Source organism: Dermochelys coriacea, chromosome 21 (assembly GCF_009764565.3).
Source record: "Dermochelys coriacea isolate rDerCor1 chromosome 21, rDerCor1.pri.v4, whole genome shotgun sequence".
Classification (NCBI taxonomy): domain Eukaryota; kingdom Metazoa; phylum Chordata; order Testudines; family Dermochelyidae; genus Dermochelys; species Dermochelys coriacea.
This window is the reverse complement of record NC_050088.1, coordinates 11313678-11340639: the sequence shown is the minus strand read 5'-3', so window position 1 is coordinate 11340639 and position 26962 is coordinate 11313678. Positions and strand designations below refer to the sequence as shown.

Genomic DNA, 26962 nt, shown 5'->3' with positions numbered 1-26962 from the left:
GTTATCATGTCCCCTCTCGGTCTTCTCTTCTCCAGACTAAACAAACCCAATTTTTTCAATCTTCCCTCATAGGTTATATTTTCTAGACCTTTAATCATTTTTGTTGCTCTGGACTTTCTCCAATTTGTCCACATCCTTCCTGAAATGTGGTGCCCAGAACTGGACACAATACTGCAGTTGAGGCCTAATCAGCACGGAGTAGAGCGTAAGAATTACTTCTCGTGTCTTGTTTACAACACTCCTGCTAATGCATCCCAGAATGATGTTTGGGGAAGAGTGAAGACAGATTTTGTAAAGGGAAATCATGCCTCACCAATCTATTAGAATTCTTTGAGGGGGTCAACAACCATGTGGACTAGGGTGATCCAGTGGATATAGTGTGCTTGGACTTTCAAAAAGCCTTTGACAAGGTCCCTCACCAAAGGCTCTTAAAAACAAATTAAGCAGTCATGTGGTAGAAGTCATGTGGTCCTCTCATGGACCAGTAACTGGTTAAAAGACAGGAAAAAAAAGGTAGGAATAAATGGTCAGTTTTCACAATGAAGCAAAGTAAATAGTGATGTCCCGCACGGATCTGAACTGGGATCAGTGCCGATCGACATATTCATAAATGCTCTGGAAAAGGGGGTAAACAGTGAGGTGGCAAAATTTGCAGACAATACAAAATTACTCAAGATAGTTAAGTCCAAAGCAGACTGCAAAGAGCTACAAAGGGATTTAACTACACTGGGTGACTGGGCAACAAAATGGCAGATGAAATTCAATGTTGATAAATACAAAGTAATGCACAGTGGAAAACATAATCTGATCAAATGATGGGGTCTAAGTTAGCTGTTACCACTCAAGAAAAATCTTGGAGTCCTTGTGGAGAGTTCTCTGAAAACATCTGCTCAATGGGCAGCAGCCGTCAAAAAAACGAACAGGGTGTTAGGAGCCCTAACGAAAGGGATAGAAAATAAAAGAGAAAATATCATAAAGCCACAAATCAATGGTCTACCCACACCTGGAATACTGCGTGCAGTCCTGGTCACTCCATCTCAGAAAAGATATATTCGAATAGGAAAAAGTACAGAGAAGGGCAACAAAAATGATTAAGGGAAAGGAACAGCTTCCGTGTGAAGAGAGATTAAAAACTCTGGGAAGGTTCATATTAGAAAAGAGATGACTGGGGGTGGGGGGGAGAGACGATAGAGGTCTATAAAATCATGACTGGTGTGGAGAAAAAGTGAAGAGGGAAGTGTTGTTTACCCCTTCACATAACACAAGCACTATGGGTCTCCGGATGAAATTAATAGGAGCGGGTTTAAAACAAATATAATGAAAGCTTTTCTTCACCCAACGCACAGTCAACCTGTGGGACTTGTTGTCAGGGGATAGTGTGAAGACCAAAAGTATAACCGGGTTCAAAACAGAATTAAATACGTTCATGGACAATAGGTCCATCAATGGCTATTAGCCAAGACGGTGAGGGTGTCCCTAACCCTGCAGCTGCCAGAAGCTAGGAGTGGATGACCAGGGATAGATCACTCAAAATTGCCCTGCTCTGTTCATTCCCTCTGAAGCACCTGGCATTGGCCACTGTCGGAAGACAGGATAGTGGCTAGATGGACCATTGGTCTGATCCAGTCTGGCCGTTCTTATGCTCTTAAGAGCTCACAGTGTGAGTGATCTAGGCAGACACCACAGCTCTAACAGCACAACCTGTAATCAGGCGCTTCCTGGCAGTCAATGGTCTTGACAAGGGCTGAATTTAGTGCTAAGCAAAGGTGCCAGCTTGAGACCAAAGTCCTTTATTTGTCACCAGTGACAATGCAGACTTCCCCCACGCCCGAGCCCTACCATTCAGGGACCCCTCCAGGAGCCAGAAGGGAGCTCAGTCACTCCTTGCCCTCTCTGCTGAGGCTGCCGTTGTGCACGTGATGGCTAGTTGTGCCACACAGACACCTGTCTGCTAGGAACTAGACTGAGACCCAATTCAATTTACACAGGGCACCAGACGGCCACTGTTACTGCCCTGGGCCAGATTCCGGGGGGTGAACTAGAAGTGAAAGGCTCCACATTGCCCTGACCCAGCCCCTCACAGCAGCCACGCTTCCTAGGTCTCCTCCTTGCAGGGGGCTGGAAACAGCTGAGCCACATGGATCCAAGGACGCCTTGTGCTCTGAGCACCTGATGTGCCGTATCCTACCTGCTGTACAAAGGCACTAAGTTCTCCAGAGCAGGGATTGTCTTTACATTTAGGAACATGGGGATTGACAGACTGGATCAGATTAGGGGTCCATCTAGACTAGTATCCTGGCCGCAACAGTGGCCAGCACCTGCTGCTTCAGACGAAAGTGCAAGAACCCTGCAGTTATGGGATTACCTGCCCCCAGGGGAAGTTTCCTCCTGACCCTCTATCATTAGAGGTTGGCTTTTGCCCTGATGCATGAGGGTTGATAGCTCTTGTATTGCACCAAGAAAACACACACAATCTGGAACCCGTGAACAGCCCCCTTCCCACCCTTGCAGGAGTAGAGTCCTCACCTCTCAGCCAGAAGGTCCAGCGGGGAGGTTCCTGCTGCCCATCTTTTCACCATCCATGCAGCATCAAAGGCAGCCAAAAAACCCCGCGCCACGCCAGTGCCCAGCGGCCAGAATGGCTACAAAACAAAAGTCAGAGAGAGCGGAGGGGATGGGAGCTGCACATGTGTTCAGTAACCCTACGGAAGGATTTTCAGAGTCCTGGCTGAGGTCCCTGGCACACAACAGCCTCCGGCTTCGAGTGCAATCGAACGCACAAAAAGCAACCTGCTCCTGAGGTCCAGAAGGTTGGTACTGTGATCGGGAGCCACCCAGGCTGGTTCTCAGGGATGGCAGGTTTGTATAATTTTTGGTGGTGCCCAGAATGGTCCAAGTCCCGCCCCGCCCCCACACACACCCCTGCCTAAGGTTCTGGGAGGGAGTTCACGTGTGTGAGGGGTGCGGGCTCTGGGAGGGAGTTTGGGTGCTGGATGCAGGCTCTGGGCTGGGGCAGGAGGTTGGGGTGTGGGAGAGGGTGAGGGGTGCAGCCCTTACCTCGGGTGCCTCCCAAAAGCGACTCGCACACGCCTCTTGCAGTGGCTCCTAGGCAGGAGGGCCGAGGGTCTCTGCGCACCGCTGCCCACAGGCACCGTCCCCGCAGCTCCCATTGGACACAGTTCCCAGCCAATGGGAGCTGCGGAGTCGACGCTCGGAGTGGGGGCAACGTGCGGAGACACACACACACACACACCCAGGGCCGTGCTGGCCCCTTCCGGGAGTGGCACGGAGCGAGGCTGGGCAAGAGGCCGCCTTAGCCCTGCTGTGCTGCCAGTGGTGGCGGCCGGGGGCGAGACCCGGCCTCGAACACTGGTGGAGCTGGGCCCCCGGGCCCTGAATATTCCTGGAGCACAGGCAGCATGGGACCATATAACTCGCCGCCCCCTGCTGGTTCCCACTCAGTGCTCAGCATTCACACAGCTGCTGCCCAGCTGGGTAGCTGCCGATGGAAGAAGTCAGAGCTGCATGTCAGCAGAGGGGAGCGCTCATCTGGGGGGCTCCTGCTTCAAGCCACTCCCACCCCTGAGCTCCGAAAAACCAGAACCCGGGTGTCAGCCGGGGAGCTGAGCTCTCCCAGACAAAGGGCTGCTAGTGGACAGAGCCATGGGGCCCAGCTCGAGGATGGGACCCCAGGCTACAGACCAAACAAAGGGGAGAGATTAGAGGAGAGAGTCAGCTCGCTCCCTGGTTGGCCGGAAGGTCGACCCTCAGCCCACACAATCCAGAGACAGCATTCACCCCAGCCAGCCCAGAGACTCAGCGGAGCCTGGGGCCCTGGACAGGGCGCGGCTCAGAAAAGAAAAGCTTACTGGAGACACAGGCACACAGCTCTGCGTGAAGCTGCCTAGTAAAATGAGGCCTGGACAATTTCCAAACCCTGGGCGGGCTCTGCCCTGTGACTCAGACGGAGCTTGCAGGGACCCCAGGCTCCAGCGAGTTGCCGGGCAACACAGAACCCTGCCCGGTGCTGGGACCGGTACTCAGCACTTCGGGGCCCACTGCCCAGTCATCTTTTGCATGTGGACAGTGCTTTTTGCTAGGGATCTCTCAGCACTGCGCACATTAACAAACCTGCTCGGCCTCACAGGGGTGGTCGTTATCCCACTTCAACAGAGAGGGAAACCGAGGCGCGCAGGGGTGAATGTTCCGTAACGCAGCGGGGTCAGGAATGGGAACCCGAAGTCCTGACATTCAGCCCTTGCTCAAACTACTAGCCGGCTCCATGCTATATAAGGCTCCATCTTCACTACGAGCGAGGGGTGGAGTTCCCCTGTCCGTGCGCACGCACTCACGCTAGCTTTCTTTGAGCTAGCGTGAGTATTAATAGCAGCACATCCACGGTGGTGCAGGTCACAACAGCAGAGCATGGCTTAGCCGGGCCAAGCATAAAGCCGTGCCTAAATCAGAAGCAGCCCTTGGGCTCCTGGCATGACACCAACACTGCCCCAGTTGCTACAGCACGTGTTTGAAGATGCTGACTCGGGTTAGGGGAAGAATCACCACAGCTGGGAAACACGGGCATTGCCCTGAGCGGGAGTGGGGAGTGTGGCCAGTCAGTCTGCTGCCTGACGAGGAGAGTTAGGGTTTGCATAAACTCTGCCCCTGGGCTGGCCACGCTGCCGAGGGGACACTCTCAGGGAAGGAGATGCCTCCAAAGCCTTGCAAGCTGACGCTGCAAAGGGATCCTGGCCAGAGCCCATCCTCCCCTGCCCCCACACCTGTTCGTCTCTTGTTAGGCGGGCACTGACCTCCACCAGACAGTCTCCCACCAGCCCGATGAGCAGCCGGGCCCCGTGGCACTCGCGCACCAGGGCTGCGTTCTCCGAGCGGTTCATGCAGGTGAAGTCAAACATGTCGACGTCCGGGCAGTTCCGGTGGTTCAGAGCGAACTCCAAGGCAGGCAACTGGTAGTTGGTGGAGAAGTTGGCAGCTTCCTTGGCATAGCTGAGGAGGGCTTCTTGATTGACATTCTCAGCAGACAGCAGGCTCTCTATGTCCGCTTTGTCCTATGGGAATGGGGGCAGGGTGTTACTCAAAAGGGGATTCCTGGCACAGGTGCCCAAAAGCGTATTTGTAAAGCAAAAGGGATCACTTCACCACCTATCAAGATGCAGCCACCTCTGAGGTGGAACATGGCAGCTGAATAAGAGTGCACAGTAACACACATGGGCAAGAAATATAAAATTATAACATATCCCACTGAAACCACAAGAAGCGATGTAGATCAGCAGGATGCAACACCTGTATGGAAATTTGCCAGGACACACCCACTCCAGCAAGGAGTTCCATAGAGCGTTAGTGGTTGGCACCTGCATTTTAGGTCTCATCTGAAAAATGGTCTTTCCAGCAGCACTCTACACCTAGCACCAGACTGATGCATTGGCCCAAGGTATGTCTACACTCCAGCCCCTGAGTGTGACTGCAACTTGAGCAATGGTAGCCACGCTAGCTTTAATCTAGCTAGCTTGGGCACTGGAGCCGTTAAGCCATGGCAGCATGAGCTGTCCACACCCACCTGGAACTTCACACACTGAAACAGCTTCGCCGGACCGGGACCCGAGCAACCCGCATTAAAGCTAGCTTGGGTATGTCAGCTGGAGTGGCAGCCACTCCCAGGGCTTGTGGGCTAGCCATACCCTAGAGAGAGAGAAGTGCCTCTCAGCGAATCCCCAGCACCATTTCTGTGACCTCTGGAGGCCTCCCAGCCAGGCACTGCCCCCAGCCCTTGCAAGCACTGCCAGGATGGTAGCACAATGCACCACGTCTACACGTACATGTTCCTTATGTTCCAACAGGCTGGGCGCATGAAACCCAAGCCGGTGCCCTGGAGAACTCAGCTATCTGGTCCCATCTCTCCCATCTCACAGTGGCCAGTCTCCTCCCCACACCCACGCTGGGCCCCACGGGCCCCCTCACCTGTACAATGACCCCCTTTCTGAGCAGGCTCTGTTTTTTGGCCGTCATGACAAAATAGTGCGTGTCGTCTTTATAGTAGACAATGTTCTCCAAGTCGATACCTGGCACGGGGCAAAGGTATAAACAGGGGGTTGAGCTGGAGCTGGGCCGAGAGAGCTGGCGTGAGAATGCCATCCAAGAACAGGCAGCTGCCCTACAACCTGCTCCATTCACAGACAGACAGGGAGCGGGTTGTTGCAGCCCTGGAGGACGGGGGATGCACAGGTGAGGGGATTAGCTGACGGGGGAAGGCCCTGCCAACCTGTTTTGTTGTAGAGGTTCTGGAAGAACTGCTGGTTGTAGATGCGGGCCACGCCGCTGATCTCAGCGACCTCCACCTCGGCCCGGCTGTGGCGGTTGACGAAGTTGGTGGTGATGCCGATCGCCAGCTTCCCACGCATCTCCTTCCGCTTGAACCCTGGGGACAGACACAGACACCGCGCCCGTCAGGCCTGCTGGGGCCCTTCCTAGCCCCCAGGAAAGGGGGCACTGGCAGCACAGGGAAAAGCCTGTGGGGGGGTGAAGGCAGAGAAGAGGGGTGCAGGCCAAATCAGGCTGGCGAGGATCAGGACATACCCCCGGGGCGCAGCGTCCCCGTCTGCTATTCGGCCGCTCCAAGAACCACCCAGCCCGACATCCAGGGCACGGCGTCTGGAGCAAGTGCCCAGGCGCCAGCGGTGGCAGGAGCGGGGTTTGAGAAGGGCCTGAACCAAGCCCTAGCTCTGAACCCCCCCATCCTCTGTGGGCCAGCGTCAAGCTAGCAGTGTGCAGCCGGAGGGCAGGACCACGTACCGGTTACTGAGCACCGAGGGGGAATTGCTCCCTGCCCCCAGGAGCTCCCGGCCCAGTACAGACCCTGGGGAGTGAGGGAAGCACCATTAGTGAGCTGCGGGGACAGTGGCCCAGGAAGGGAGGTCCCCCGCTGTTCGGTTTTCTCAGGAAAGGGGCGGGTCTGGAGGCCGAGCAGTTCTGGGCCATAGGGGCACCTGTGCAAGCACTGGGAATGCCCCACTGCATGATGCTACATGCATTTTCAGGCAGCAGCTGGCCAGCCCTGCGGCCACGGCCCTGCAGATGTTCGGGGCACGCCTCAGGGGGTGGCTTGAGCAGCGCCGGCTATCAGGAGCCGACCTGTCTCAAGGCCTCTTCTCTCCCTCCCCCGTTTCCCCCCCAGCTGCATTTCAGACCCTTCACGGTACAAGCCGCGGCGCCAAGCTGCCTGGCTCACGCACATGCCCTGCTCCAGAGAGCACTGCATTTCCCCCCCACAGCCCGCCCCAGGCCGAGAGACTCCAGCCCCACTGGATGGGGACCCACGAGGAACTGAGCCGAGAGAGAACGACCCCCATTCATTCCCACGCAGGCCCTGCAACCTCTCTCTCCGCCCCCCTCACCCGTGAGAAGAGACTTGATCAGGGTCCCGGAGCCCATCGGCCCAGCTGACGTGACCAGAAGCTCCATTGCCTCCCCTTAGCCCGGCCACCCTGAGAAGGGTGGCGAGCACTGGCCCCTCCTAGGCCAATGCTGCTGGCCAGCCCCTGGGTACCGGGGGTATGTCTGGCCCAAGAGGGCCCCCCCATCAGCTCCCGAGCCCTGTGGGGACTGTACTTGCCCCCATGGTAGAGGAGAAGGAACATCAAGCAACAGAGGAGATGGAGGGCCCCCAGCTGCGCTCTAGCCAGGCTGGGAAGGGAGGGGGACATACTAGCTGCAGCTCATGAGGGAGCCCTCACCTTCAGGCACAAATTTGCCTCCTCCAGCTGAGATAAGGACGTCAAATTCGTACTGCCCCACGGGAGACGAGCTGGGCTGGAGTGCAGCCCTCCAGGCACCACCTGCGGAGAAAGACAATGGAGAAGACAATGGCGTCAGGAGGTGGCCTGAGTGACACCCCAATAGAAAAACTCCCCTGTCCCCCTGCCAGGAACGTTTATACATAATGAGGGGGGTGCGGTCTAGTGGTTTGAGCTCATGGCTCGTCGTCGGGAGTTCTGGGTTCTAATCCGAGCTCTACCAGTAACTCACTGCATGACTTTGGGCGAGTCACTCCCCCGCTCCATGCCTCAGTTTCCCCATCTGAACAATGGGGATAATGGTATTGGCCCCACCCCCTGGAGAGGGGAGGAGTTTGTGAAGTTGGATTGGCATTTGTGGAGGCACCAGTATCGTTATTTAAAATAAAACAAAAACCTCAGGGTCAGACCGGACTGAGGGGAAACCGACCCACAGCTCAAAACCACGTCACGAGTGTGTTAGTCCTCTGCAGAGACTTCACTCTTGGTCAGCAGCATTTAGCAGGCAAAGGATAAATCCCCCAACCCCTCCTCAACCTACACATAGTTGGGGATTGGTCCTGCTTTGAGCAGGGGGTTGGAATAGATACCTCCTGAGGTCCCTTCCAACCCTGATATTCTATGATTCTATCTGGAGGCAGATCTCCCTGTACTCCAGGGAACAACCTAGCCCTAGGTGGAGGTGCCAGCAGTGTTATGGGGTGGCTTGAACCCCTCGGTGTGATCTCAGAAAAGTTCACGTACGCCTGGGGCACTTCTCTGCATCCCCCAACCCCAGAACAGCCCCTCCGCGATGAGCTGCACCGTCAGCACGGGACAGGCTGGATTTCAGCCCGCAACAGCTGGAATGAGTCCAGGCCACAAGGCTCCGGCTTCCCTACCCCGTCCGCTTCCCTTCTCTGCAGGGGGGATGAGCCCCTCAAACTGCACGTTGACATGAACTTCAGCCCCCAGGAGCAAGGCGACCTTCAGGAGGATCAGCTGCAACTGACGGATACCTGGAGAGAGAAAGACAGAGTGACTGAGCAGAAATCAAAGCTCCCCAGAGATCAGTCGAAGACAAAGCCCATTCAAGTCCATCCCCCATTCAGCTCCCCTACCTTGTGGGTCACAGACCCTGACCACTCCCTGCTTTCTGACCCAAGGCACCTCCCTAGCTACTTGCCTGCCAGCTACAGACTTGGGGCCTGGACCTCTCCCCAGCATGGGATGCAGGCTGCTTTAACAGGGAGGGCAGCTGCTATTGCAGAATCCCCTGGAGCAGTGCTGGAGTGGAGGGACCCCTTTGATGTGCAGAAACCGGTCGAAGAGCATGGGAGATGGGGCTTGGCCCCAGAAGGCAGGTGCCATCTGTGTTTATTGTGCAGGCTGGGGGCAAAGCTGCCCTTGGTGTGATTCGGAGCTGTGGGAGGAGCTGAAATCCACAATAGCGTCTCCGAGGGCACATTGGGATGGGGCTCCCTTTGGGACAGCCAGGCCCCAGACCCCAACTCACCCAGCCACAACCACAGGGCACTTTGGCCATTCCACCAGCCTTCCCCACAACCCCAGCCGCAGGTGCCCCTCACTGCCACAATCCCCACAAACCGCATCATGACCCCGGCACAGCCCTGTCCACCCCCCCACACACACAACCAATCCCTGCCACAGCACACCGGGCACTGTCCTGTCACCCAACACACACACACACACACACACTTTGCGCCTGACATCCCTGTCCTCAGAGCTGTGCCCGCCCTGCTTCCCCAGCCTCACTCACTGATGTGGTCCAAGGCCCCGGTGCAGAAGCGCCCATAGAACTTCTTGGCGCCCAGCGCCCGCAGGTCATGGATGGTGAAAGGCCAGAGGTGCAGCACGTTGTTGCGGGAGAAGGAGTCTCTCTTCTCCACCAGCACGACGTGGGCCCCCAGGAAGGCCAGCTCGATGGCGGTGCGGAGCCCGCAGGGGCCTGCCCCGATGATCAGGCACTGGAAGGGGGAGTGTCAGAGCTGGGTGCCCAGGGCAGAACACAGGGGGGCTCCCCGCTTATAGGTGGGAATAAGCCCACCAGGTACCCCAGGGCTGATCTCTTGGGATGGGCACGTCTGTCCCCCTGGGGGGGCAGAAGGTCCTGACTAGCTGAGGAAGGGGAGACTAGGCCTGGCTGGGATCTCAAGACCTGGCAGGGCTGAGAACTGGGGTGAGGTGAGCATATTGCAGATGGGAGGGAGCAGGGGGTCTGTACCACAACAGCCAGGTGACTCCATCCAAGTTGATGGAGTCAGGAAATCGCCCCAACCCCCTTTGACACAGGGCACGAGTCACACCACTGGGAGGGGAGCGCACACAAGCCCCAGGCTATAAAGGCCTCCAGCTCTGGTCTCCCCTTGTCCCACAGCGGGTCCGACTCCCTCCATTTTCACTGGGCCAGAATCACGGTGATCTGCTGAAAACTCTGGCCTTGTCTGCACTGGGGATTTGTCCTGGTTGCAGCCCCCCATCCAAACCCCCTGGGGACAGGCAAAGCCTCTAGATTCTGGGATTTGCACCCATGCAGCTAGCCCTGGATTCGAGCAGGGGTGAGCTGCCCCCAGTGCAAGCAGCAGCTTGGTGTGTCAGTCCTGTGGGTTTGCACCAGTGCAGCTATGCTGGGTGGTGTCCAATGAACAATCGGTGCCCGAGATGCTCGGGGAAGATCTCTGCAGATTCTCTGCCTGGGAAGCTCAGCCCTTAAAGGCACAGCCCTGCCAGGACCACATACTGATGGCTGAATTCCTCAGCGTAGACAAGGAAGCCCCACTTTCCCCCTGCTGGGAATTCAGCAAGCTGAACCCTTGCAGGTTTTAAAACAATGTGTTTTAGTCTCGGTCCCAGTTGTTCTCATCCAAGGACAGATAATGGGGCATCTAATCTCTCCCAAGTTAGACTGAACAGCACCACCCCCTACTCTCCCCCAGCACTGACACTGCCTGCCAGGAAGCCATTAACTCCCTGTTCTCCACAAGGGGACACAGGCAGAGAGCTCAACCGCCCAGGGAATCAGTGTTGGGGGGTGGGAGTTCCTGGCTCCAGCCCCCCACGCCTTCTGCATGCCCTGGGGCCTTGGACAGAGCAAACACACAGTACAATCCCCGGCCTAGCCAGCACGAGGGTTTCGGGAACACTCCCGCCTGGAGCACTAGTGGAGACAGGGTCCAAGTAGGAGATTTCCCGAAACGTACTAGCAAAGCAGAGCTCACCAGGACGCTGCACCATGCCTGCCCTTCGAGCCAGGGGCTCAATTTGCACCACAGGTGGGGTTGTTGAACTGCCAAGACGTATTTATTCACAGTGTCAACATTGCAAGCCACTGCACGTCCTATCAGGAGCGACCAAGGGTGCTCAGATACTGTGTCTGATCCATTCAGCTCCGCCTGGAGAGGACAAACCCTTCAGCCCTGAAGAGAGCGTGGTCATCACCTCGCTCTGGGCTCACCCTGCACCAGCAATGCACCCCACGCACCCCCAGCTCTGACCTGAAATGTCTCAGTGCAACGAACCACAGCTGCCTTCAGACAAACACCACTGTTGACAGTGAGGATTCGAACCCACAACTCCCCATACTGGAAGCACAAGCCCCCACCACTTGAGGTAAAAGAGCAGCTCCATTAGCTATAACTTAGTAGTAAGTTCTTACAGTTACTTGGACCTGGCACTAGAAGGAGGCAAATCACACAGTTAGCCTGTGTAATACCTCTCCCTTGCTCTCAGCAGGGGCCCTTCCCTGGTTATACCAGCCATGCCCTCCCTTCTCACCTTGGTGTTGGCACATGCCCTTCCCTGGTCATAGTCTTTGTGTCCAGCCTTCTTATCCAGCTTGCCCCACAGGGCCTTGGCATTCCAGTAGTTAAGGCAGGACTTGAGCTTATGGTAGAACTGCAGCTGTCCCTTGTGCTCCAGACCCAGCTGCCCACATAAGGCCTGGAAGCTGTCCAGCACCTCCTGGCATTGGCTGGCATGGAGGAAGGTTTCGAAAAGGGAGTGAGCCGGGTTACCCTGCTCCCCATCCTGAGTGTTCATCCTGGGTGCTCGGGGTCAAGAAGGGAGTCTGGAAAAGAGTGAGCAAAGCACAGACTGAGCGAGGGAGGCGCTGCGGAGAAGCCACCTCTCAAACAACCCCCATTTCACAGACGTTACCCCAAGGCATGACACAGGGGAAGGAAAACCAGGACCACAGGCTCGCTCAAGCAGATCGGACCACGTAGCCCGGTCTCCTGCCACTAGATGGCCAACCCCTGATGCTGCAGAGAAGGACACACACATATGCCCACACCGAAACCCACGATGTACCAAGCTAGTTGTCCAATTATAACAGACCCCACTTGGGCAACAGCAGGATTTGAACCCAAGAGCTTCAGAGCTAAAAGCATGAGCGTCTACTGCTTGTGCCAAAAGATTAAGGCCCAATACAGCCTTCAGCTATGTTACATTTCACAGCTTATACACAAAGATGTTGGATAGAAACATCAAATACTCTGCTGGGAGGTTGCAACAGAACTCTGTTTTTATTCTTAGAATCCAGAAAGATAACACTGTGACATTCCCTAGTGTTATCTGGACCAGTGATCTTCTAGGCCACTCCAGTCCTCAGCTCTGGGAGCCAGCCTTACCCTGCTCTGCTGCGAGACCCCCCCTCTCCTGGGCTGTTCACGCACAGCCTCTGGCATGTAAGCTGCTCCCAGATACATGGGTGAGCACTTTTGGCCAGCCGCTGCTTGGATTATGCAACTGAATGACACTAGCCAATATCTCCGGTCCCAGACACAACCCTAGGAACGTCCGTCTTGCACTGTCCAGTTATGCTGCAAGCCTATTCGAGTTTGTCAATTTAACAAAGAAATTGATATGTACCAGGCTTGTTATCCCAAGGGGAGTCTCTGACATGCTTCACACCAAACACACTGCTTCAGGTAGAATAAACAAACAAATTTATTAACTACAAAAGATCGATTTTAAGTGATTATAAATCAAAGCACAACAAGTCTGATTTGGTCAAATGAAATAAAAGCAAAACACATTCTAAGCTGATCTTAACATTTTCAGTGCCCTTAAAAACTTAGATGCTTCTCACCACAGGCTGGTTGGTTGCCCTTCAGCCAGGCTCTCCCCTTTGAGCAGCGCTTCAGTCGCTTGGTGGTGATGTCTGTAGATGGAGGTGGAAGAGAGAAAGAGCCTGGCAAACGTCTCTCCCTTTTATCATGTTCTTTCTTCCCTCTTGGCTTTGCCCCCCACCCCTTAGAGTCAGGCGAGCATTACCTCATCATAGTCCCAAACTGACCAAGGAAAGGGGGTGACTCACTCGAGAGTCCAACAGATCCTTTGTTGCTGCCTAGGCCAGTGTCCTTTGTTCCTGTGAGGTTGGGCTGGGTTTGTCCCATACATGACCTGATGAGGTGTGAACTGCCCCTCTGTTCCTGGAGAGTTTTGCCTGGGCTTGTTTAAAGCCATGAGGACACATTTTCAGCCTTGTAACTCTATACATGAAATTACAACCTATAACATTACTATAACAACAATGCTCAGTGTATCGTGAGCCTTCCAAAGACACCCAACATGACAAACTTTGCATTGGATCCCACACAATCATATTATAAGGATGAACACGGGGGTGCGGGATATTCCCCTGAGATACAGTGTGTCACGAACACACAGCAACAAAAAACAGAGAGAGACAAAACAGGTTGCTCCTTAAGGCAGAGAGGCACAATTCACCCTGCCTTGTTCATTTCTACACTGGTTCTTTTCAGACTGACTCAGTGCTGGATCACATTGTTGCTACAGAGAGCCCTTGATATGCAAGCCGGATCAGGAACCCACACCCCCCTTAAAGGGATAGCTTGCACTTCCAACACAAAAAGAAAAGGAGGACTTGTGGCACCTTAGAGACTAACAAATTTATTAGAGCATAAACTTTCGTGAGCTACAGATCACTTCGCTGGATGCAACATAGTCTTCGATACGCCACAAGATAAAGATCCATATCCTCTTCTTCCTGCAGCAGTGAGTTCTGCAACAATGTGCTGCACCTCTGGCCTTTCACCATCCACGACCTGCGGGCGCTGGGCGCCAAGAAGTTCTACGGGAGCTTCTGCACCGGGGCCTTGGACCACATCAGCGAGTGGGGCTGGGGAAGCAGGGCGGGCACAGCTCTGGGGACAGGGATGTTGGGCACAAAATGTGTGTGTGGGGGCGGGGTGTTGGGGTTGGGTGACAGGATAGTGCCCGGCGCGCTGTGGCAGGGGTTGGTTGGGGGGGGCAGACAGGGCTGTGCCGGGGGCATGTTGCGGCTCTGTGCTAGCATCTGCTACAGGAAGAGCAGAGAGAGAGTAGGCTAAAGAGCTCTAGGCAGAGCGTTTGGATCTGGTGCACAGAGCAAGGCTCCTGTGGCCACATTTAGGCACCTAAATCTAAGCCACCCACACACTCACCAACCTCCTTGGGAGCTGCAGATGCTCAGCCCCTCTGGATATCCCCTCTGGGATTTAGGAGCCAAGTGTGACCATTCTGGCTCGAGAATTGTAGCACTCAGCCCCTTGAACAAGTGTGACGTCAGGGAGACAGGCCGGAAGTCGGCTTCAGTGCTGGGTAATTTCCTGTGTGCCCTGTGCACCTGAAATACACAAAGTGGATCTGGGGAGTTTCATAGTCTTTTCCTGTAGTAACAGCAGAGACCATTCTTCCTTCCTCTTTATCACCCATTCAGTTTCGGGAGGGCAGGACGTTTCCCTGCCAGAGCGGAGCCCAGGGCTACCACATGAATTCCTAAGCGGGCCGGATGTGAGCGCGGACCAGCCGCAGCCCCAGATTTCAGCAGCCTTGCAAAAGACTTCAGGCCCCTCTCAGTCCGCATCTACTGCATCCCAGCAGCCACCGACCTGGCTTCAGCGCTGCAGGGGTTATGGATATTGTGTATGCAGAGCCATGGGTGCTCATGGGTCTGAATAACAAGAGGGCAGAGCTCTCCCCTTACAATCTAAACAGCAGAGCGGGTTTATGCCCCTCTCAAGCTCCCCAAGAGACCAGCTGGCTGCCAGCTGGGGAGGGGGAAGATTAGGAAAGAGAACAGAAAGCAGCAGATATGTCTGGAATCTACCCAAAGTGGGTGGCGGCTGGTGGTTAGAGTAAATGACTTTGTATAAGTTGCCCTTCTGCGCTGCCCACATCAGACTCCTCTTCCCCCCAGAATCAGTGGGAGTTTTGTCATCGACTTCAATGGGATCAGGAATCTTACCCCCTCCTCCAGCGCCTTCTGTTTAGCCCTTGTCCATATGTGAGAGTCCACCCACCAGTTTAGCTGCCTTGGTGCAAATCCCCAGTGTAGACGGGCTCTGAGTCACCGTTTGCACTGGTGCAGCTTCCCCTGGTTTCAAGCAGGGGCCGAGCTCTGCTGGCATGAATAGCACCTTGGCCTGACTGCATTAGTGCAGAAACCCCAGCAAGCCCCAAGGCCTTTGTTTAGAATTAACTGCTGCTCTGGGTGTTATCTGGATAAAAAATATTTCATACTCTTGCTGGAAGCTTGGAACATAACACTGCTTTATTTCTTAGAATCCAGAACAGGGGTTTTCAACCAGGGGTACGCATAGGTCTTCTAGGGAGTACATCGACTCATCTAGATATTTGCCTAGTTTTACAACAGGCCACAGAAAAAGTACTAACGAAGTCAGTACAAACTAAAATTTCACATATACATAAATTTATACTGCTCTATATACTATACACTGAAATGCAAGTACAATATTTATATTCCAATGGATTTATTTTATAATTATATGGTAAAAATAAGAAAGGAAGCAATTCAGTAATAGTGGCTGTGACACTTTTGTATTTTTATGTCTGATTTTGTAAGCAAGTCATTTTTAAGTGAGTTGAAACTTGGGGGTACTCAAAACAAATCAGATTCCTGAAAGGGGTACAGTAGTCTGGAAAGGTTGAGAGCCACTGATCCAGAACACACAAAACAGAGAGAAACAAAGCAGGCTGCTCCCTTAACAGCAAGGAACAACTCACCCCACCTTACTGTAGGCTGGCTGGCTGCAAACTGACTCTGTTGTCTGACTCTGATCGCATGCTCTTTGCCACAGAGCCCTGGCCCCTAGCCTACAAGCTAAGGAAACACCCCTCCCCGCTCTTAAAATGATAACTTGCAATTCCAACACAGTCCTCAATACACTACACTGGGTAGTGCTGCAAACCCCATCCTGTTATGTGTTCTCTCCTACCTTGGACACAAACTCACTGCCAGGCAAGTTCCAATTCCAGGATCTTTATCGCAGGTGAGACAAGAAGCACAAAGCACACAACACTGTTTCCAGCTCTCCTGCTAAGCTTCCAGCCAGGGAATACCTGCCTTTGACTTGCAAATTACACAGACTCGGAATGGAACTGACAAGTGAAGGCAATCGGGATACAAATTAGGGGACTCCTCCAAGGAAGAGGCATTAGAAGGGATTGCCTCTAAACTCTTCCGCTGTCCTCACTCCTCTCCAATGAGTTTAGGGAGTAAAAGGTCTTGTCTCTTCAAATTATAATTATTTAAACACTTACGTCGTGGTAATGCCAACAGCCTCCATTGTGCTAGGTGCTGTACAAATAATAAGTGACAGACCCTACTCCAAAGAACTTACAATCTAAAGTGCAAGTGTCTCTGGGGCAAAACTCAGCAATTGCTTAACAGCGCAATGCAACATGGCACAAAACTTTGGCGGGGGGGAAGAATTCAGGATCCAATGAAGATACCATGTTTACAAGGGGGCTTTTACATCATTAGGAGGTTATCAACCCCCGAGAGTAACGAGGTGCTCACTATTAATTCTTTTAAGCCCAGGGTCTCATGCAATGTAATTACCTGATGTTTGTAGAGCCCTGGGAGCTCTTGAGGAAAGGCACCGAAGAAATACAATGCAGTTTTCCACGTCTTCCTTGCATCCGCAACAGTTTTGCAAGGAAATCAGCCTCCAGAGGCAATGGGGTAATTGATTAGCACGTACAACGAGGAGTCCTTGTGGCACCTTAGAGACTACCTCTGCAGCCGTACTTGGGTTAAGCAATTCCACCATAGATTGAGGAGACATACCAGGGAGGCACAATCATCCCTTAGCATTACCACTGTGTCAGTGTAATATACGCATTTGGGGCAGATCTCTGCCCTGGCTCTTCTCCCACATCCCTAATCAATCCATTGCCAGAATAAGAACCATCTAGACACCTATTCAGCTTAGGACTTCTTTTTCAACTGGAGTGATGGGTGTCCCTGACTTCTGAGATATCAGGGCCACAGAATCGGCGCTCTGCCCAAGGCGCTGTGCTCTGTGACTTAAGGAAACATTTTATAGATGGGGAAACTGAGGCACAGATAAATTAAGATTGTGCAGGAAGCCTGTGGCAGAGCTAGGAATTGAACCCCAGCTCTCTCCGGATTCCCAGCCCTGTGCCCCAGCGTTCCCCCCCGTGGGATGGCTTTTAAGCAATAGAACATTGCCATAAGCTGGGAAGCAGCATGCCCTCTAGCCTTGAAAGCATCAGGCAGCACATACTTGAGCAATTATATTGTCTTCCCCGGGGCATGGCGTCACAGGACCAAAGGCAGAGCGAGCAGCTAGCCAACATGCTTGGTAATTGTTGTGAGACACTTTCTGCTGCGGTTTGTCGCCGTTGTGAAACGTAATTTACAGCATACACAAAAATAGAACAATTCGCCGCCAAGAGGTGACTAGGGATACCTGAATCACTCAGGGCGATCTACAGCCCAATTAAAACCATATCAAACCGGGGGTGCTGGAATAATTTTTGTAATGGGGCTGCTGCTGATGGAAACCATGCATTTGGTGTTTGTTATTACCAGCTCAAGCCAGGGGTTGGAGCAGCACCCCTAGCTCCAGCACCACTGCATCAACCATTCGAGAGCCACGCACTGGTCCCTCCTCTTCAGCTTGGAACAAACAGTGCAGGGCATTTCCTGGGGGATTGAGGGCTATTTGGGGCTAGCTCATTCTCATCCCCGTCTTTGCCCATCCACTCTGCTCAGCCAGACAGCAATCACCAGGAAACAAGTCGCTGTGAATGCTGAACAATACAATGGGACAATGCAATGCACAAGGAAAGCACAATGGGAAAAGGCAGTTGGATGTTACAGCCTCTGGCCCAGACCCACAAAAGTCCCAGGTTTGACTCCATTGCGATCCACATACCACCCACCGAGCCCTGTAGGCGCCCAAGGTTTGGCCTCTGGGCATGGGCACGGCTGCCTCCCTTAGGCGCCCGGGACCGATCTCCCACCTAAGCCCCAGAGCGATTCACAAACTGGGGGAAGACGGGCACTTGGCCAACCTACATTGCACATGCGGCCTGATCCAGAAGGTGAGCTCAGAGGCTGTGGCCCAGATTGGGTCAGGTTCCATTCAAAATCCAGCCGGGGACAACCCGGTGGGGCCACCCACCTTCTAAGTCTTATTCCCAGTGGCTAGATCACTCACCAGGGAAGTAGGAGACTCGGGGTTAATTCCCTCCCTCTCTGGACTAGGCCAGATCATTGTTTCGTTATTTATCCACAGTGGAACAGCTTCAGCAAGCGAGACTAAGGATCACCACATCAGACCATCCCCTAGCTCAGGGCACACTGGGGAGACCCCGGTTCAAATCCTTTCTCCCCCAGCAGTCCTAGGAACCTAGAACATGGTTTCCAAGAGAGAGGGGCAGGGCTCAGCACACATCCCTCTCATCGGCATCTCGCATTGGCCAGCTTCAACGCCCCCCACAGCGTGCTGGCCCTTGTGGATCACATTCTGACATGCCTCGCTCCCCCCTAGTGATTGTACAGGGGGCCCCGGTGCCTAGCTCCACTTTGTGGTTCGCAGTGTTCCTGTGATTTTCTAGGTGCCTAAAAGTAAGGTGCCATGACACTGAGCGTTGCAAGCGGATCCGGGCCTCTGTCTACACTGGAACTGGCTTTAAACTCTTCTCCAGCCGCTAACCCAGTTCAGAGCACAGATTTGGCTGGGAAATACAAATGGGGCCAAATCACATTCTCATACGACCTAGAGCTGTTACAGTGCATTTCACTTGTCCATCCCAAGGAGCTTTCCCTAGGGTCTGGGTCAGTATAAAGCATTTTAGAATCTTAGGGCCACCATTTCAAATGAACTCAAGACCCATCCCTGGGGCCACATTGTCCCAAGAGTTCAGCGCCCCAATAAAGGCCTAGATTTTTCAAGAGGGTGGTGAGTTCTTGTGAAAATCTAGCCCCCCACTGCGGGTGCAACTGAGCTGCTGAACGTGTGGCCCTGAGTGCGTACGGTTTGGGTCAGATTCTGGTCTCAGTAACTCTGCTCAGTTACTCCAGACTCACACCAGCGCTACTGAGATCAAAATCTGGCCCCTCCTTCTAATTTTCCAAACTGGTTTACAACATACTGTGGGGACAGGCCCAAACCATGTGGAGACGGAATTTTAAATGAGTTGAGTGAGCATGCTGCCCAATGTAAACAGCGAATGGCATTATATTGGAGTCACCAAGCCTCAAACTCTGCACCCCAATGGAAAGCAAGCTGGGTTATGCAGGGCAACAGTCTCTTTCATTTGCTTCTGGTGTCACTGCTTTGCTTTTCCCCTTCCATCTCCTCGACAGCGTGAGTCGTCGTCAGACAGGGCTGTGATTCAAGGCTGTGCTGTGTGTCTATCATCCTCCAGTTTTGCTGTGGTTAGGACAATAAACATGGAGAATGGACGGTTCTGGCAAGCCTCAAAGAGGAAATGAGTTGGATTTTATTACCAGCCTTGACTCATTTCTCTTAGGCCTCATGGAAGAAGCTGTGAAAGAGATCCTGGATGCACACAGCATCCATTGTTTTCACTGGGCTTTGGATCAGGCCCTTGGACTTTCAGAGGCTCAAGCTAAAAGACAGTGTGGTCCAGGGGGTAGGGCACTGCAGCAGGACCCAAGAAAGCCATCTTCTAATCCCAGCTCCGCCAATTACCTTGTCCTGCCCTTCATCTATCTTGTCTATGTAGAGCAGAGCATGTCCCTGGGTGTTTGTACAGCACCTAGCACCATGGGGCCCTGACCTTGTCTGGGGCCCTCAAAGTCAGTGTTCTCAATGACCGGTCCGTGGACCAGCGCTGGTCCCTGAGATCTAACTGACATAGTCTAGGAAAACAGCAAGCCGATCCCTGGTATCAAAAAAGTTGGGAAACACTGCTATCTGTAATAATCCACACCTCTGAACACTAGGCCCTGAGTCTTTAGCTGGGACCTGACGGAGAATGCATTGTGGCTTATCAGACCAGCCCAGGGAACAATGAATAACTGACGAGAGGCAGGAACAGTAATTAGATGGTGGAAGAGGCCAGGAAAACCCCATACAGAGGACGGGGGCTCTGTGTGACCCAGGCACAAAATGTGGGTTCAAATCTACATGTAAAACTGGACAAAAAGACATCACTCTCCCTTCACAGGGCAGTGCTCATGGGAGCGTTTCGCACTCATTCCAAGTGAGATAACTTAAAACCAGGGGGGACTCTGACGACCCAGTGTTCTGCCAGGATGCGGGCGCCGCTTCCCCCAACTCTTTGGGTGTATCTGCATGCCAGCCGGAGGCATAATTTCCAGCGTGGGTAGATGCACGCTAATGCACTGAGAACAGACGTGTAGCTACGGCGGGGTGAGTGCTGGCTGCCTGAGTACAGTCCTGAACGCGGACCCTAGGCACTGACTCGGATGCTAGCCCATCCCATCCCGGCTAACTTTTTATCGTGTTCGCCCGAGCAAAGCTAACACACATGCATCTACCCAAGAAGGGAATACACCCCCAGCTCCAATGTAGACACACCCTATGTCTGTCTAATCTATTGAGTTTACAAGCAGTTCAGAGCAGAACCACTGTTACTCCTCTAGGTTTGTGTGGAAACCCTCAGTCTTGGTTGGAGTCAACAATAACAACACCACTCTGAAGTTCAGCAGAGAACTCCCTGTGGTTCCTCTCTGTTCAGCTGGGAAAAAAAAGAAAGAATTGGTTTATTGCTGAGTCTTGGAGGAGAAAAGGGGACTGGATCCTCAGAGTTACCAGAGTCAGGAATAGAACCCAGGGGCTACAAGGCGCGTTAGTTTCCCTGTCCCTCCATCTTTCTATCTCCATTTCACAGATGGGAAAAGAGAGAGAGACAGGATTTGCCCAAATCCACAGAGCAGGTGCCAGTAATGGAACCCAGGAGTCCTGACTTGACAGGCCTGCATGTTAACTACTAGATGGCGATGTCTCCCACATGACACATTGACTCTCCCACTAAGTTATGAATTCAGAAGTTCTACGTGATAGGTGGGGCTGGTAGGACCGCCTACTATCAAGGTTGCCCAACGCCTCCCATTACAAGACCCTGTTTTCAGTTCCATATACCTTTGCCAAACTTTAACCGTTTGGACTGAAATTTTCTATGCCAGGTGTCCACTTCAAGCTGAATATTTTTGGAAAATCCCAATCAAACCAATGTGGCCATATCCAAGAACAGGGCTAAGGACAAATACATTGTTTTGCCCACATTAAAAAACCCTGGTGTTTTCTCCTTGATGTTTTGGCACAGGGTCTTGCAATTTGGCAGAGGGGTGGCCTGTGCATCAGGGATTGCCTTTTGCTGGCCATGTGAAAATCTGCCCAAATTTGGCCCAGTTATAAGCCTTTGAAAAAAATCACAGTTCACACATGCTCAGTACAGACTTCTTAGATTTTAGCAGCTTAATTCCCTGAAGATTCTGCACGAACTGAGCATGCTCCAGCCTGGAACTGAACAGAACTTTCTCAGCAATTGCAGTTCTGGGCTTTTGTGAGCCAAGCCAAGTCTGGATCTGGGCACCTGAATTGAGAGGAGGAAGCCTTTCTGTCTGGCAGTGTGAGGAGGAGTGCCTGACACGAATGCATAGGGAACAATAGCTGGACCTGGGGAAGTGGGGGGTAAAGGACAGATGTAGACCGGGGCAAGAACCCCGGGAGGGGAGGGGTCTGACACGAGCTGGCCCAGGGACTGGAAGGGGCACAGGATGAGAGAGGGAAACTGGGACTGGCTAGCCAAGAACATTTTTAAATGCTTGACTTTGCAACCTTAATAAAGTTCTTTTAACATAGCTTGTATGTGAATTATATATGATGATACTGACCAGCACCTGGCTCTGGAACTAGAGGACAAGGAGGACGGTCTAAGACGACATGGCTATAAAAGGGACCATATAGGAGTTTCTACATGTGACAAAATTTTAGGGGAACTCAGTGACTAAGCTGTGTGACATTTTCCCCATTTCCTCCCCCGCTGGTTCTTCTTCCTCTTCAGTATTTCCTCCTGTGAGCTTTAACCAGGCAGCCTGTAACTAGCTGCTTTCTCTCCTGCTCTATGCAACCGGCTACCATTCAGCGTCAGGACAAGTTATCTCTTGAGATGTGGTTAGAGCTGCCTGTTACCCTTATGAAGTAGCTACTGCTAGAGCAAGGGAGGGGCTCCAACAAACTCCTTGTCCAAACTCCCCCGATCTTTGGGGAAGGTAAGATCCAAAGCCTCACTTAGCTGCCGTCTTGATGGGCTGAACCAAAAACCTGGCTCTGGACACCCCAGATCTTTCCATCTGAATCCTGGCTCGGAGACTCATGCTTGTCTCTCATGGCATCTCCCAATGTACACCCAGAACAGAGAAAGCTTCTCCTGCACCATCAATGGTGCCTCTTACCCGGCTCTGGAGTGATCACACTTCTAGGGGATGACAATAGAATTCAGTTTCCATGATCCATTTGATTCTAAGCCTCCTAGCTGAGACTGCCAGCAACAGGGCTGGTGGCCTGGGGGGATGTGGGCGCCCTAGGAACTTGACTGAGCTCACTTGGGTGTACAGGCCTGGAGAAAGGAAGCCAGAAGTTTCAGGAGGGATCTAGTTTGGGGTAACACCTGGAGCTCAGGAGTGCAAGCTGGTGGCTATTGGACATACACAGTCCCTCTCCGTGGGGATCCCTGGCCTCTCTGTATGCTCAGTATAGGTCTCTTTCCTACAACTCTGCCTGCCTGCCACAGCACTTACTGCTAATGAAACAGGCAGCCTCCAGCCAAAGCAGCCATGGCCCATTCCCAAGCGGCAACAACTCACAAAGTCTATATGCCCCCTGCCCCACCGCATGCACCCAGCAGAACCTCAAGCTGCCCTGGGAGGACTGGAGAGCCCCAGAGAAAGCAACAGGCTGCACGAGAGCTGCCTGCCCTCTGCCCCCACTCAGAAGCAGGGACACAAGTGCCAGGGGCCTGGGACAGGGAGGCCTGCAGCTCTCCCTCGTTCGGTTGTTCCCAATGGCGTTTTAATCACAAGACGCTCCTCATCACATGGATGTAAAAACACGGGGGCTTGTCTGCCTGATGAGCCGTCTCCGGGCTGCTAGGAGCTGGAGATGCCCTGTGGCTTGCAGCCCACATTAATATCTCATACCTGCTACGCTCAGGAGCTCCGGGCTTGAACGCCACAAAACCGGTGCTGTCTCACACCCATTTCCCTTTCCCCCCGCAAGCTCCCCGGGGGATGCAATGTGCGGCAAAAGCCAGGCCCGTATCCCCCTTTCCTAGAACCTGTCCCTCCATCCCTGGATGTCAGACCCAGGCAGGAGCGGGCTTGGCCCTCTGACCCATTTCGCGGCTGGAGCCACGGCAGGCGCTAGCTATAGCTGGCGAAACAGCAGCTGATGGAGAGAGGCTTTATGGAAACAGGGGAATCGTTAAAGTGGCCCACAGCAATCCCAGCGGGTCTGAATCACCGGGTGCATGTGATGCTGGGGACGGTCTGCCTGGCCCCTGGCGAAGGAGGCCGGAGGGCACGCCGGGCTTAACCCTAGCCCAGCTACATGCCAGCAAGGAGGGCGGCTTTACCAGGGAAGCAGGGCAAAGTCCAGCCCGCAGCATCTGGGGCTGGGCAAAGTGAAAGTGAAGGTGGCAAATGCAGCTCCTCACCTGGGCTGGAGAGAGATGGGAGCCCCCAGCCCCAGCCTGGACCTGCACCCTCAGCTCATTAAAGCCAATGGGAGTGGAGCAGCCTCCTAGGAACTGGCTCCTGGAATGGAGCTCCAAGGGGAGGGGGGAAGGGATGGGAGAAATAGGCCCCCCCACCTCAACACTGGGTATGTTTGTGGGGGAAGGGATAATGACCCGTTCAATCCTGAGAAGTGGAGGCAGGGGGCTTGTCCCCTCCACTAGGAGAATAGCCCCTTTTTCCCAAGGGAGCAGAAACAGGCAGCAAGTGAGAAGGGGGGAAAATGCCCCTCCGGCTGGTGGAAGGGGGGAGGCGGGTGGGGTGGGAGGGAGACTGGTAAGAACCCCTCCCCCCCACATGCAGCATGAAACAGGAGTCGGGAGGGGTCTTGGCCCGCGCAGGGGGAGAAGTGAAGGGTGATGCTTTGGGTCGTGCTCCACCAAGGGAAGGTTTAGTTCCCTGACGGAGGGAGGATCCACCTCAGGGAGGGACCTTGAGGCTATTCTCCCCCACAGCCCCACAGGAGAACAGAGCTGGCTCCTGGCAAAGGGAAGGGAGCGCTGCCCTCTGGAAGCCGGGACCCCACAGGGTTACCCTCCAAGGACAGGCAGAGACAAAGGGCAGCCCGGCTGGGGCAAAGGCTCCCCCAGATCATATGGGTGCCAGCCTGTGGGCAGAGTCCAGGCAGATAAACGGCTGCCCAATGCTATCTGAAAGACTCAGCAGCCCAGCCCTGACGTTCCTCCCGTCCCCGCCCATCCCCACGAGGGGGTGATGGCAGAGTGTGTCCCTGCCCTGACACACACCCTGGGGCTCCTGGCCCAGGTCAGGCGGGGTGCTAGGGAGTCAGAAAAACCAGCCAGTCATTCTCCAGAGCAGGGGAAACAGGCCGAGCTGGGGGTTCAAGTGAGGTGACAGGAAAGGCTCCCTCTGGTCCCAGCCCAGTGTCTTTGGGAGCTCTTGGCCTCCCTGCATCTCACTCCTCCCTGCTGCGAGGAGCTGGGCCAAGTGCCCCTTCAAGGACCTGGGCTGGCAGCCTCAGCCTCCAAAGCCCCATCACTCACTAATAGGCCACATCACTGGCGGGGGGACGGCGAGGAGTCCCTGAGCCAGCTCGCCGCATTCCTCCAGGCTCTAGCCACGCTGCGGCGTGTCCGGGGAAGTGCCGGACTTCACTCCAGGGACAAACGCGGGGCCAAATCCTGGGGGCGCAGCGTGCTCCTGGCTCCTCCAAGCGCAGTCAGCGCTAGGAGCCGCCCACCCGCGAGCCTTTTGCACGGCCCCACAAGGTGCGGGGCAGAATCGGGCCCAGGACTCCCCTGGTGCTCAGCACAGAGCCGCAGAGGTGCTGGAACGAGGGATGTGACCGCACCCCCTGGCTTGAATCGTACACAGTTGGGGTCAATGGCTCTCAGCACCCCCCCCCCCCACTGCACAAATGGTTCCAGCGCCGCTGGAGAGCTGTGGTGGGCTTTCGGATCACTTGGCCGGTAGCCACATCACTGCCCCCCACCCCGACCCTGCAGCCACCCAGAGGCACCCATGAGGCTCTTGCAGGGCCAGGATCTCTCCCCGCTGCAGGTGGCCGGGGGGGGGGGGTCGCTGGCAAGGGGCAGGCCCCAGCTTAAAGCCCAAAGTCGACTTACATGCAGAGGTGCCCGGAGAGCGGGCAGCCCCGGTCTGCCGCTGGCCTGCCCGTGGGACGGGGGGGGCTCATGGGTTGGCTCGGAGGTCCTGGCCCCCCAGGGTCCGCCCCGAGCTCGCTTCCTGCCCGCCGAGCCGCAGGGCTGGGCGGCGTGTGGCCGTGCGGGAGTCTCGGTGAGAGCAGGAAAGGGAAATTGAAGCCGCTCTGCGTTTCCTGCTCGCTGCGGAGACGCCGGCTGCTCAGAGACCCGGCCCCCGGGGAGGTGCGGAGCCAGCGGAGCCACGGCCCGGAGCATCCTTACGGGGCGGGATGGGAAAGCGGCAGGATTAGCCCAGCCTGCCTCCGAGGGGCTGTCACTCGCCGCCGGGAGCCGGGGGTGGGACCCAGGCGTCCTGAGTCCCTGGCCCCTTCTGTGCCCTCCGCCCCGCCCAGAGCTGGGGGTGGGACCCAGGCGTCCTGAGCCCCTGACCCCTTCTGTGCCCTCCGCCCCACCCGGAGCTGAGGGTGGGACCCAGGCGTCCTGAGTCCCTGGCCCCTTCTGTGCCCTCCGCCCCGCCTGGAGCTGGGGGTGGGACCCAGGCGTCCTGTGCCCCTGACCCCTTCTGTGCCCTCCGCCCCGCCTGGAGCTGGGGGTGGGACCCAGGCGTCCTGAGCCCCTGACCCCTTCTGTGCCCTCCGCCCCACCCGGAGCTGAGGGTGGGACCCAGGCGTCCTGAGTCCCTGGCCCCTTCTGTGCCCTCCGCCCCGCCCGGAGCTGGGGGTGGGACCCAGGCGTCCTGAGTCCCTGGCCCCTTCTGTGCCCTCCGCCCCGCCTGGAGCTGGGGGTGGGACCTAGGGTCCGGGGCTGGCTGGAAAAAGTTCTTTAAAAGTTGCCAACATTTTTCAAAAGCGTGTCTGTTTTGCAGCGTTCAGAATGGACCAACTCCCTTTCTAAAAAAAAAACAACAACTCAGAATTGTCACTGAAACTATTCTTGGCTTGCAGAAAACTCAGCTTTCAACACACACCCCCTTCTGAGAACGGTTTCTCTAATGGTTTGGTTGCAAAATGTTGCAAACAATGTCATAACCCTTCCCCCAACACACCCACACCAGCCTCCCCCCCCCCAAAAAAAAGACAACAGCTTTTTGCCATTTTTTTGGTCTTTTTAAGGTAATTGTTTGGGATGGGGGGGGGAATTGTGTTTGAAAATACCTGGCTAGTTCCAGTCCCAGCTGGGCACTCAGACTGCCCTGTTAGCCACCACTTCCTCCCCAAGCTGGGCACAGAACCCAGGAGTTCTGACCCCCAGGCCCCTGCTCGAGCCATCTGCCCTTTAAGTTAGCCCCTGTCAATGTCACTCAGCCTGTACCTTTTACAAGGCTCCAAGGACACCCCCACCTCACATGCTCCTCAACTGCTGTTGACACCACAGCTCTATCAGCCCTGGGAGTGGGGAAGGTCCCAGGGTGAAAAGAAGAGGGTCCCCTGGAGGAATAGGGTGCCCCACGTGTAGGAGGCACATGA

At 54.6% G+C, this 26962-nt stretch overlaps 1 protein-coding gene across 9 annotated transcripts in view; it reads right to left on the bottom strand.

Moving 5' to 3' along the window:
• MICAL1 (microtubule associated monooxygenase, calponin and LIM domain containing 1) overlaps window positions 1–25869 on the bottom strand; it is a 41155-nt gene extending 15286 nt beyond the window's left edge. For 2 of the 9 annotated variants that reach the window (XM_038380026.2, XM_043500344.1), the window contains exons 1-9: window positions 25458–25824; window positions 11583–11874; window positions 9568–9775; window positions 8690–8806; window positions 7749–7850; window positions 6278–6433; window positions 5977–6077; window positions 4809–5066; window positions 2527–2642 (exon numbers count right to left, since the gene is read on the bottom strand). In XM_038380026.2, coding sequence (XP_038235954.1) covers window positions 2527–2642; window positions 4809–5066; window positions 5977–6077; window positions 6278–6433; window positions 7749–7850; window positions 8690–8806; window positions 9568–9775; window positions 11583–11846 — 1322 coding nt within the window. In that variant the 5' untranslated portion in view covers window positions 11847–11874; window positions 25458–25824. Of the gene's footprint in view, window positions 1–2526; window positions 2643–4808; window positions 5067–5976; window positions 6078–6277; window positions 6434–7748; window positions 7851–8689; window positions 8807–9567; window positions 9776–11582; window positions 11875–12897; window positions 12970–14254; window positions 14437–25457 lie in introns of those variants that run through there. The other 7 variants (XM_043500341.1, XM_043500342.1, XM_038380027.1 and 4 more) reach the window with 7 other exon arrangements.
• Window positions 25870–26962: the final 1093 nt, after the last annotated feature.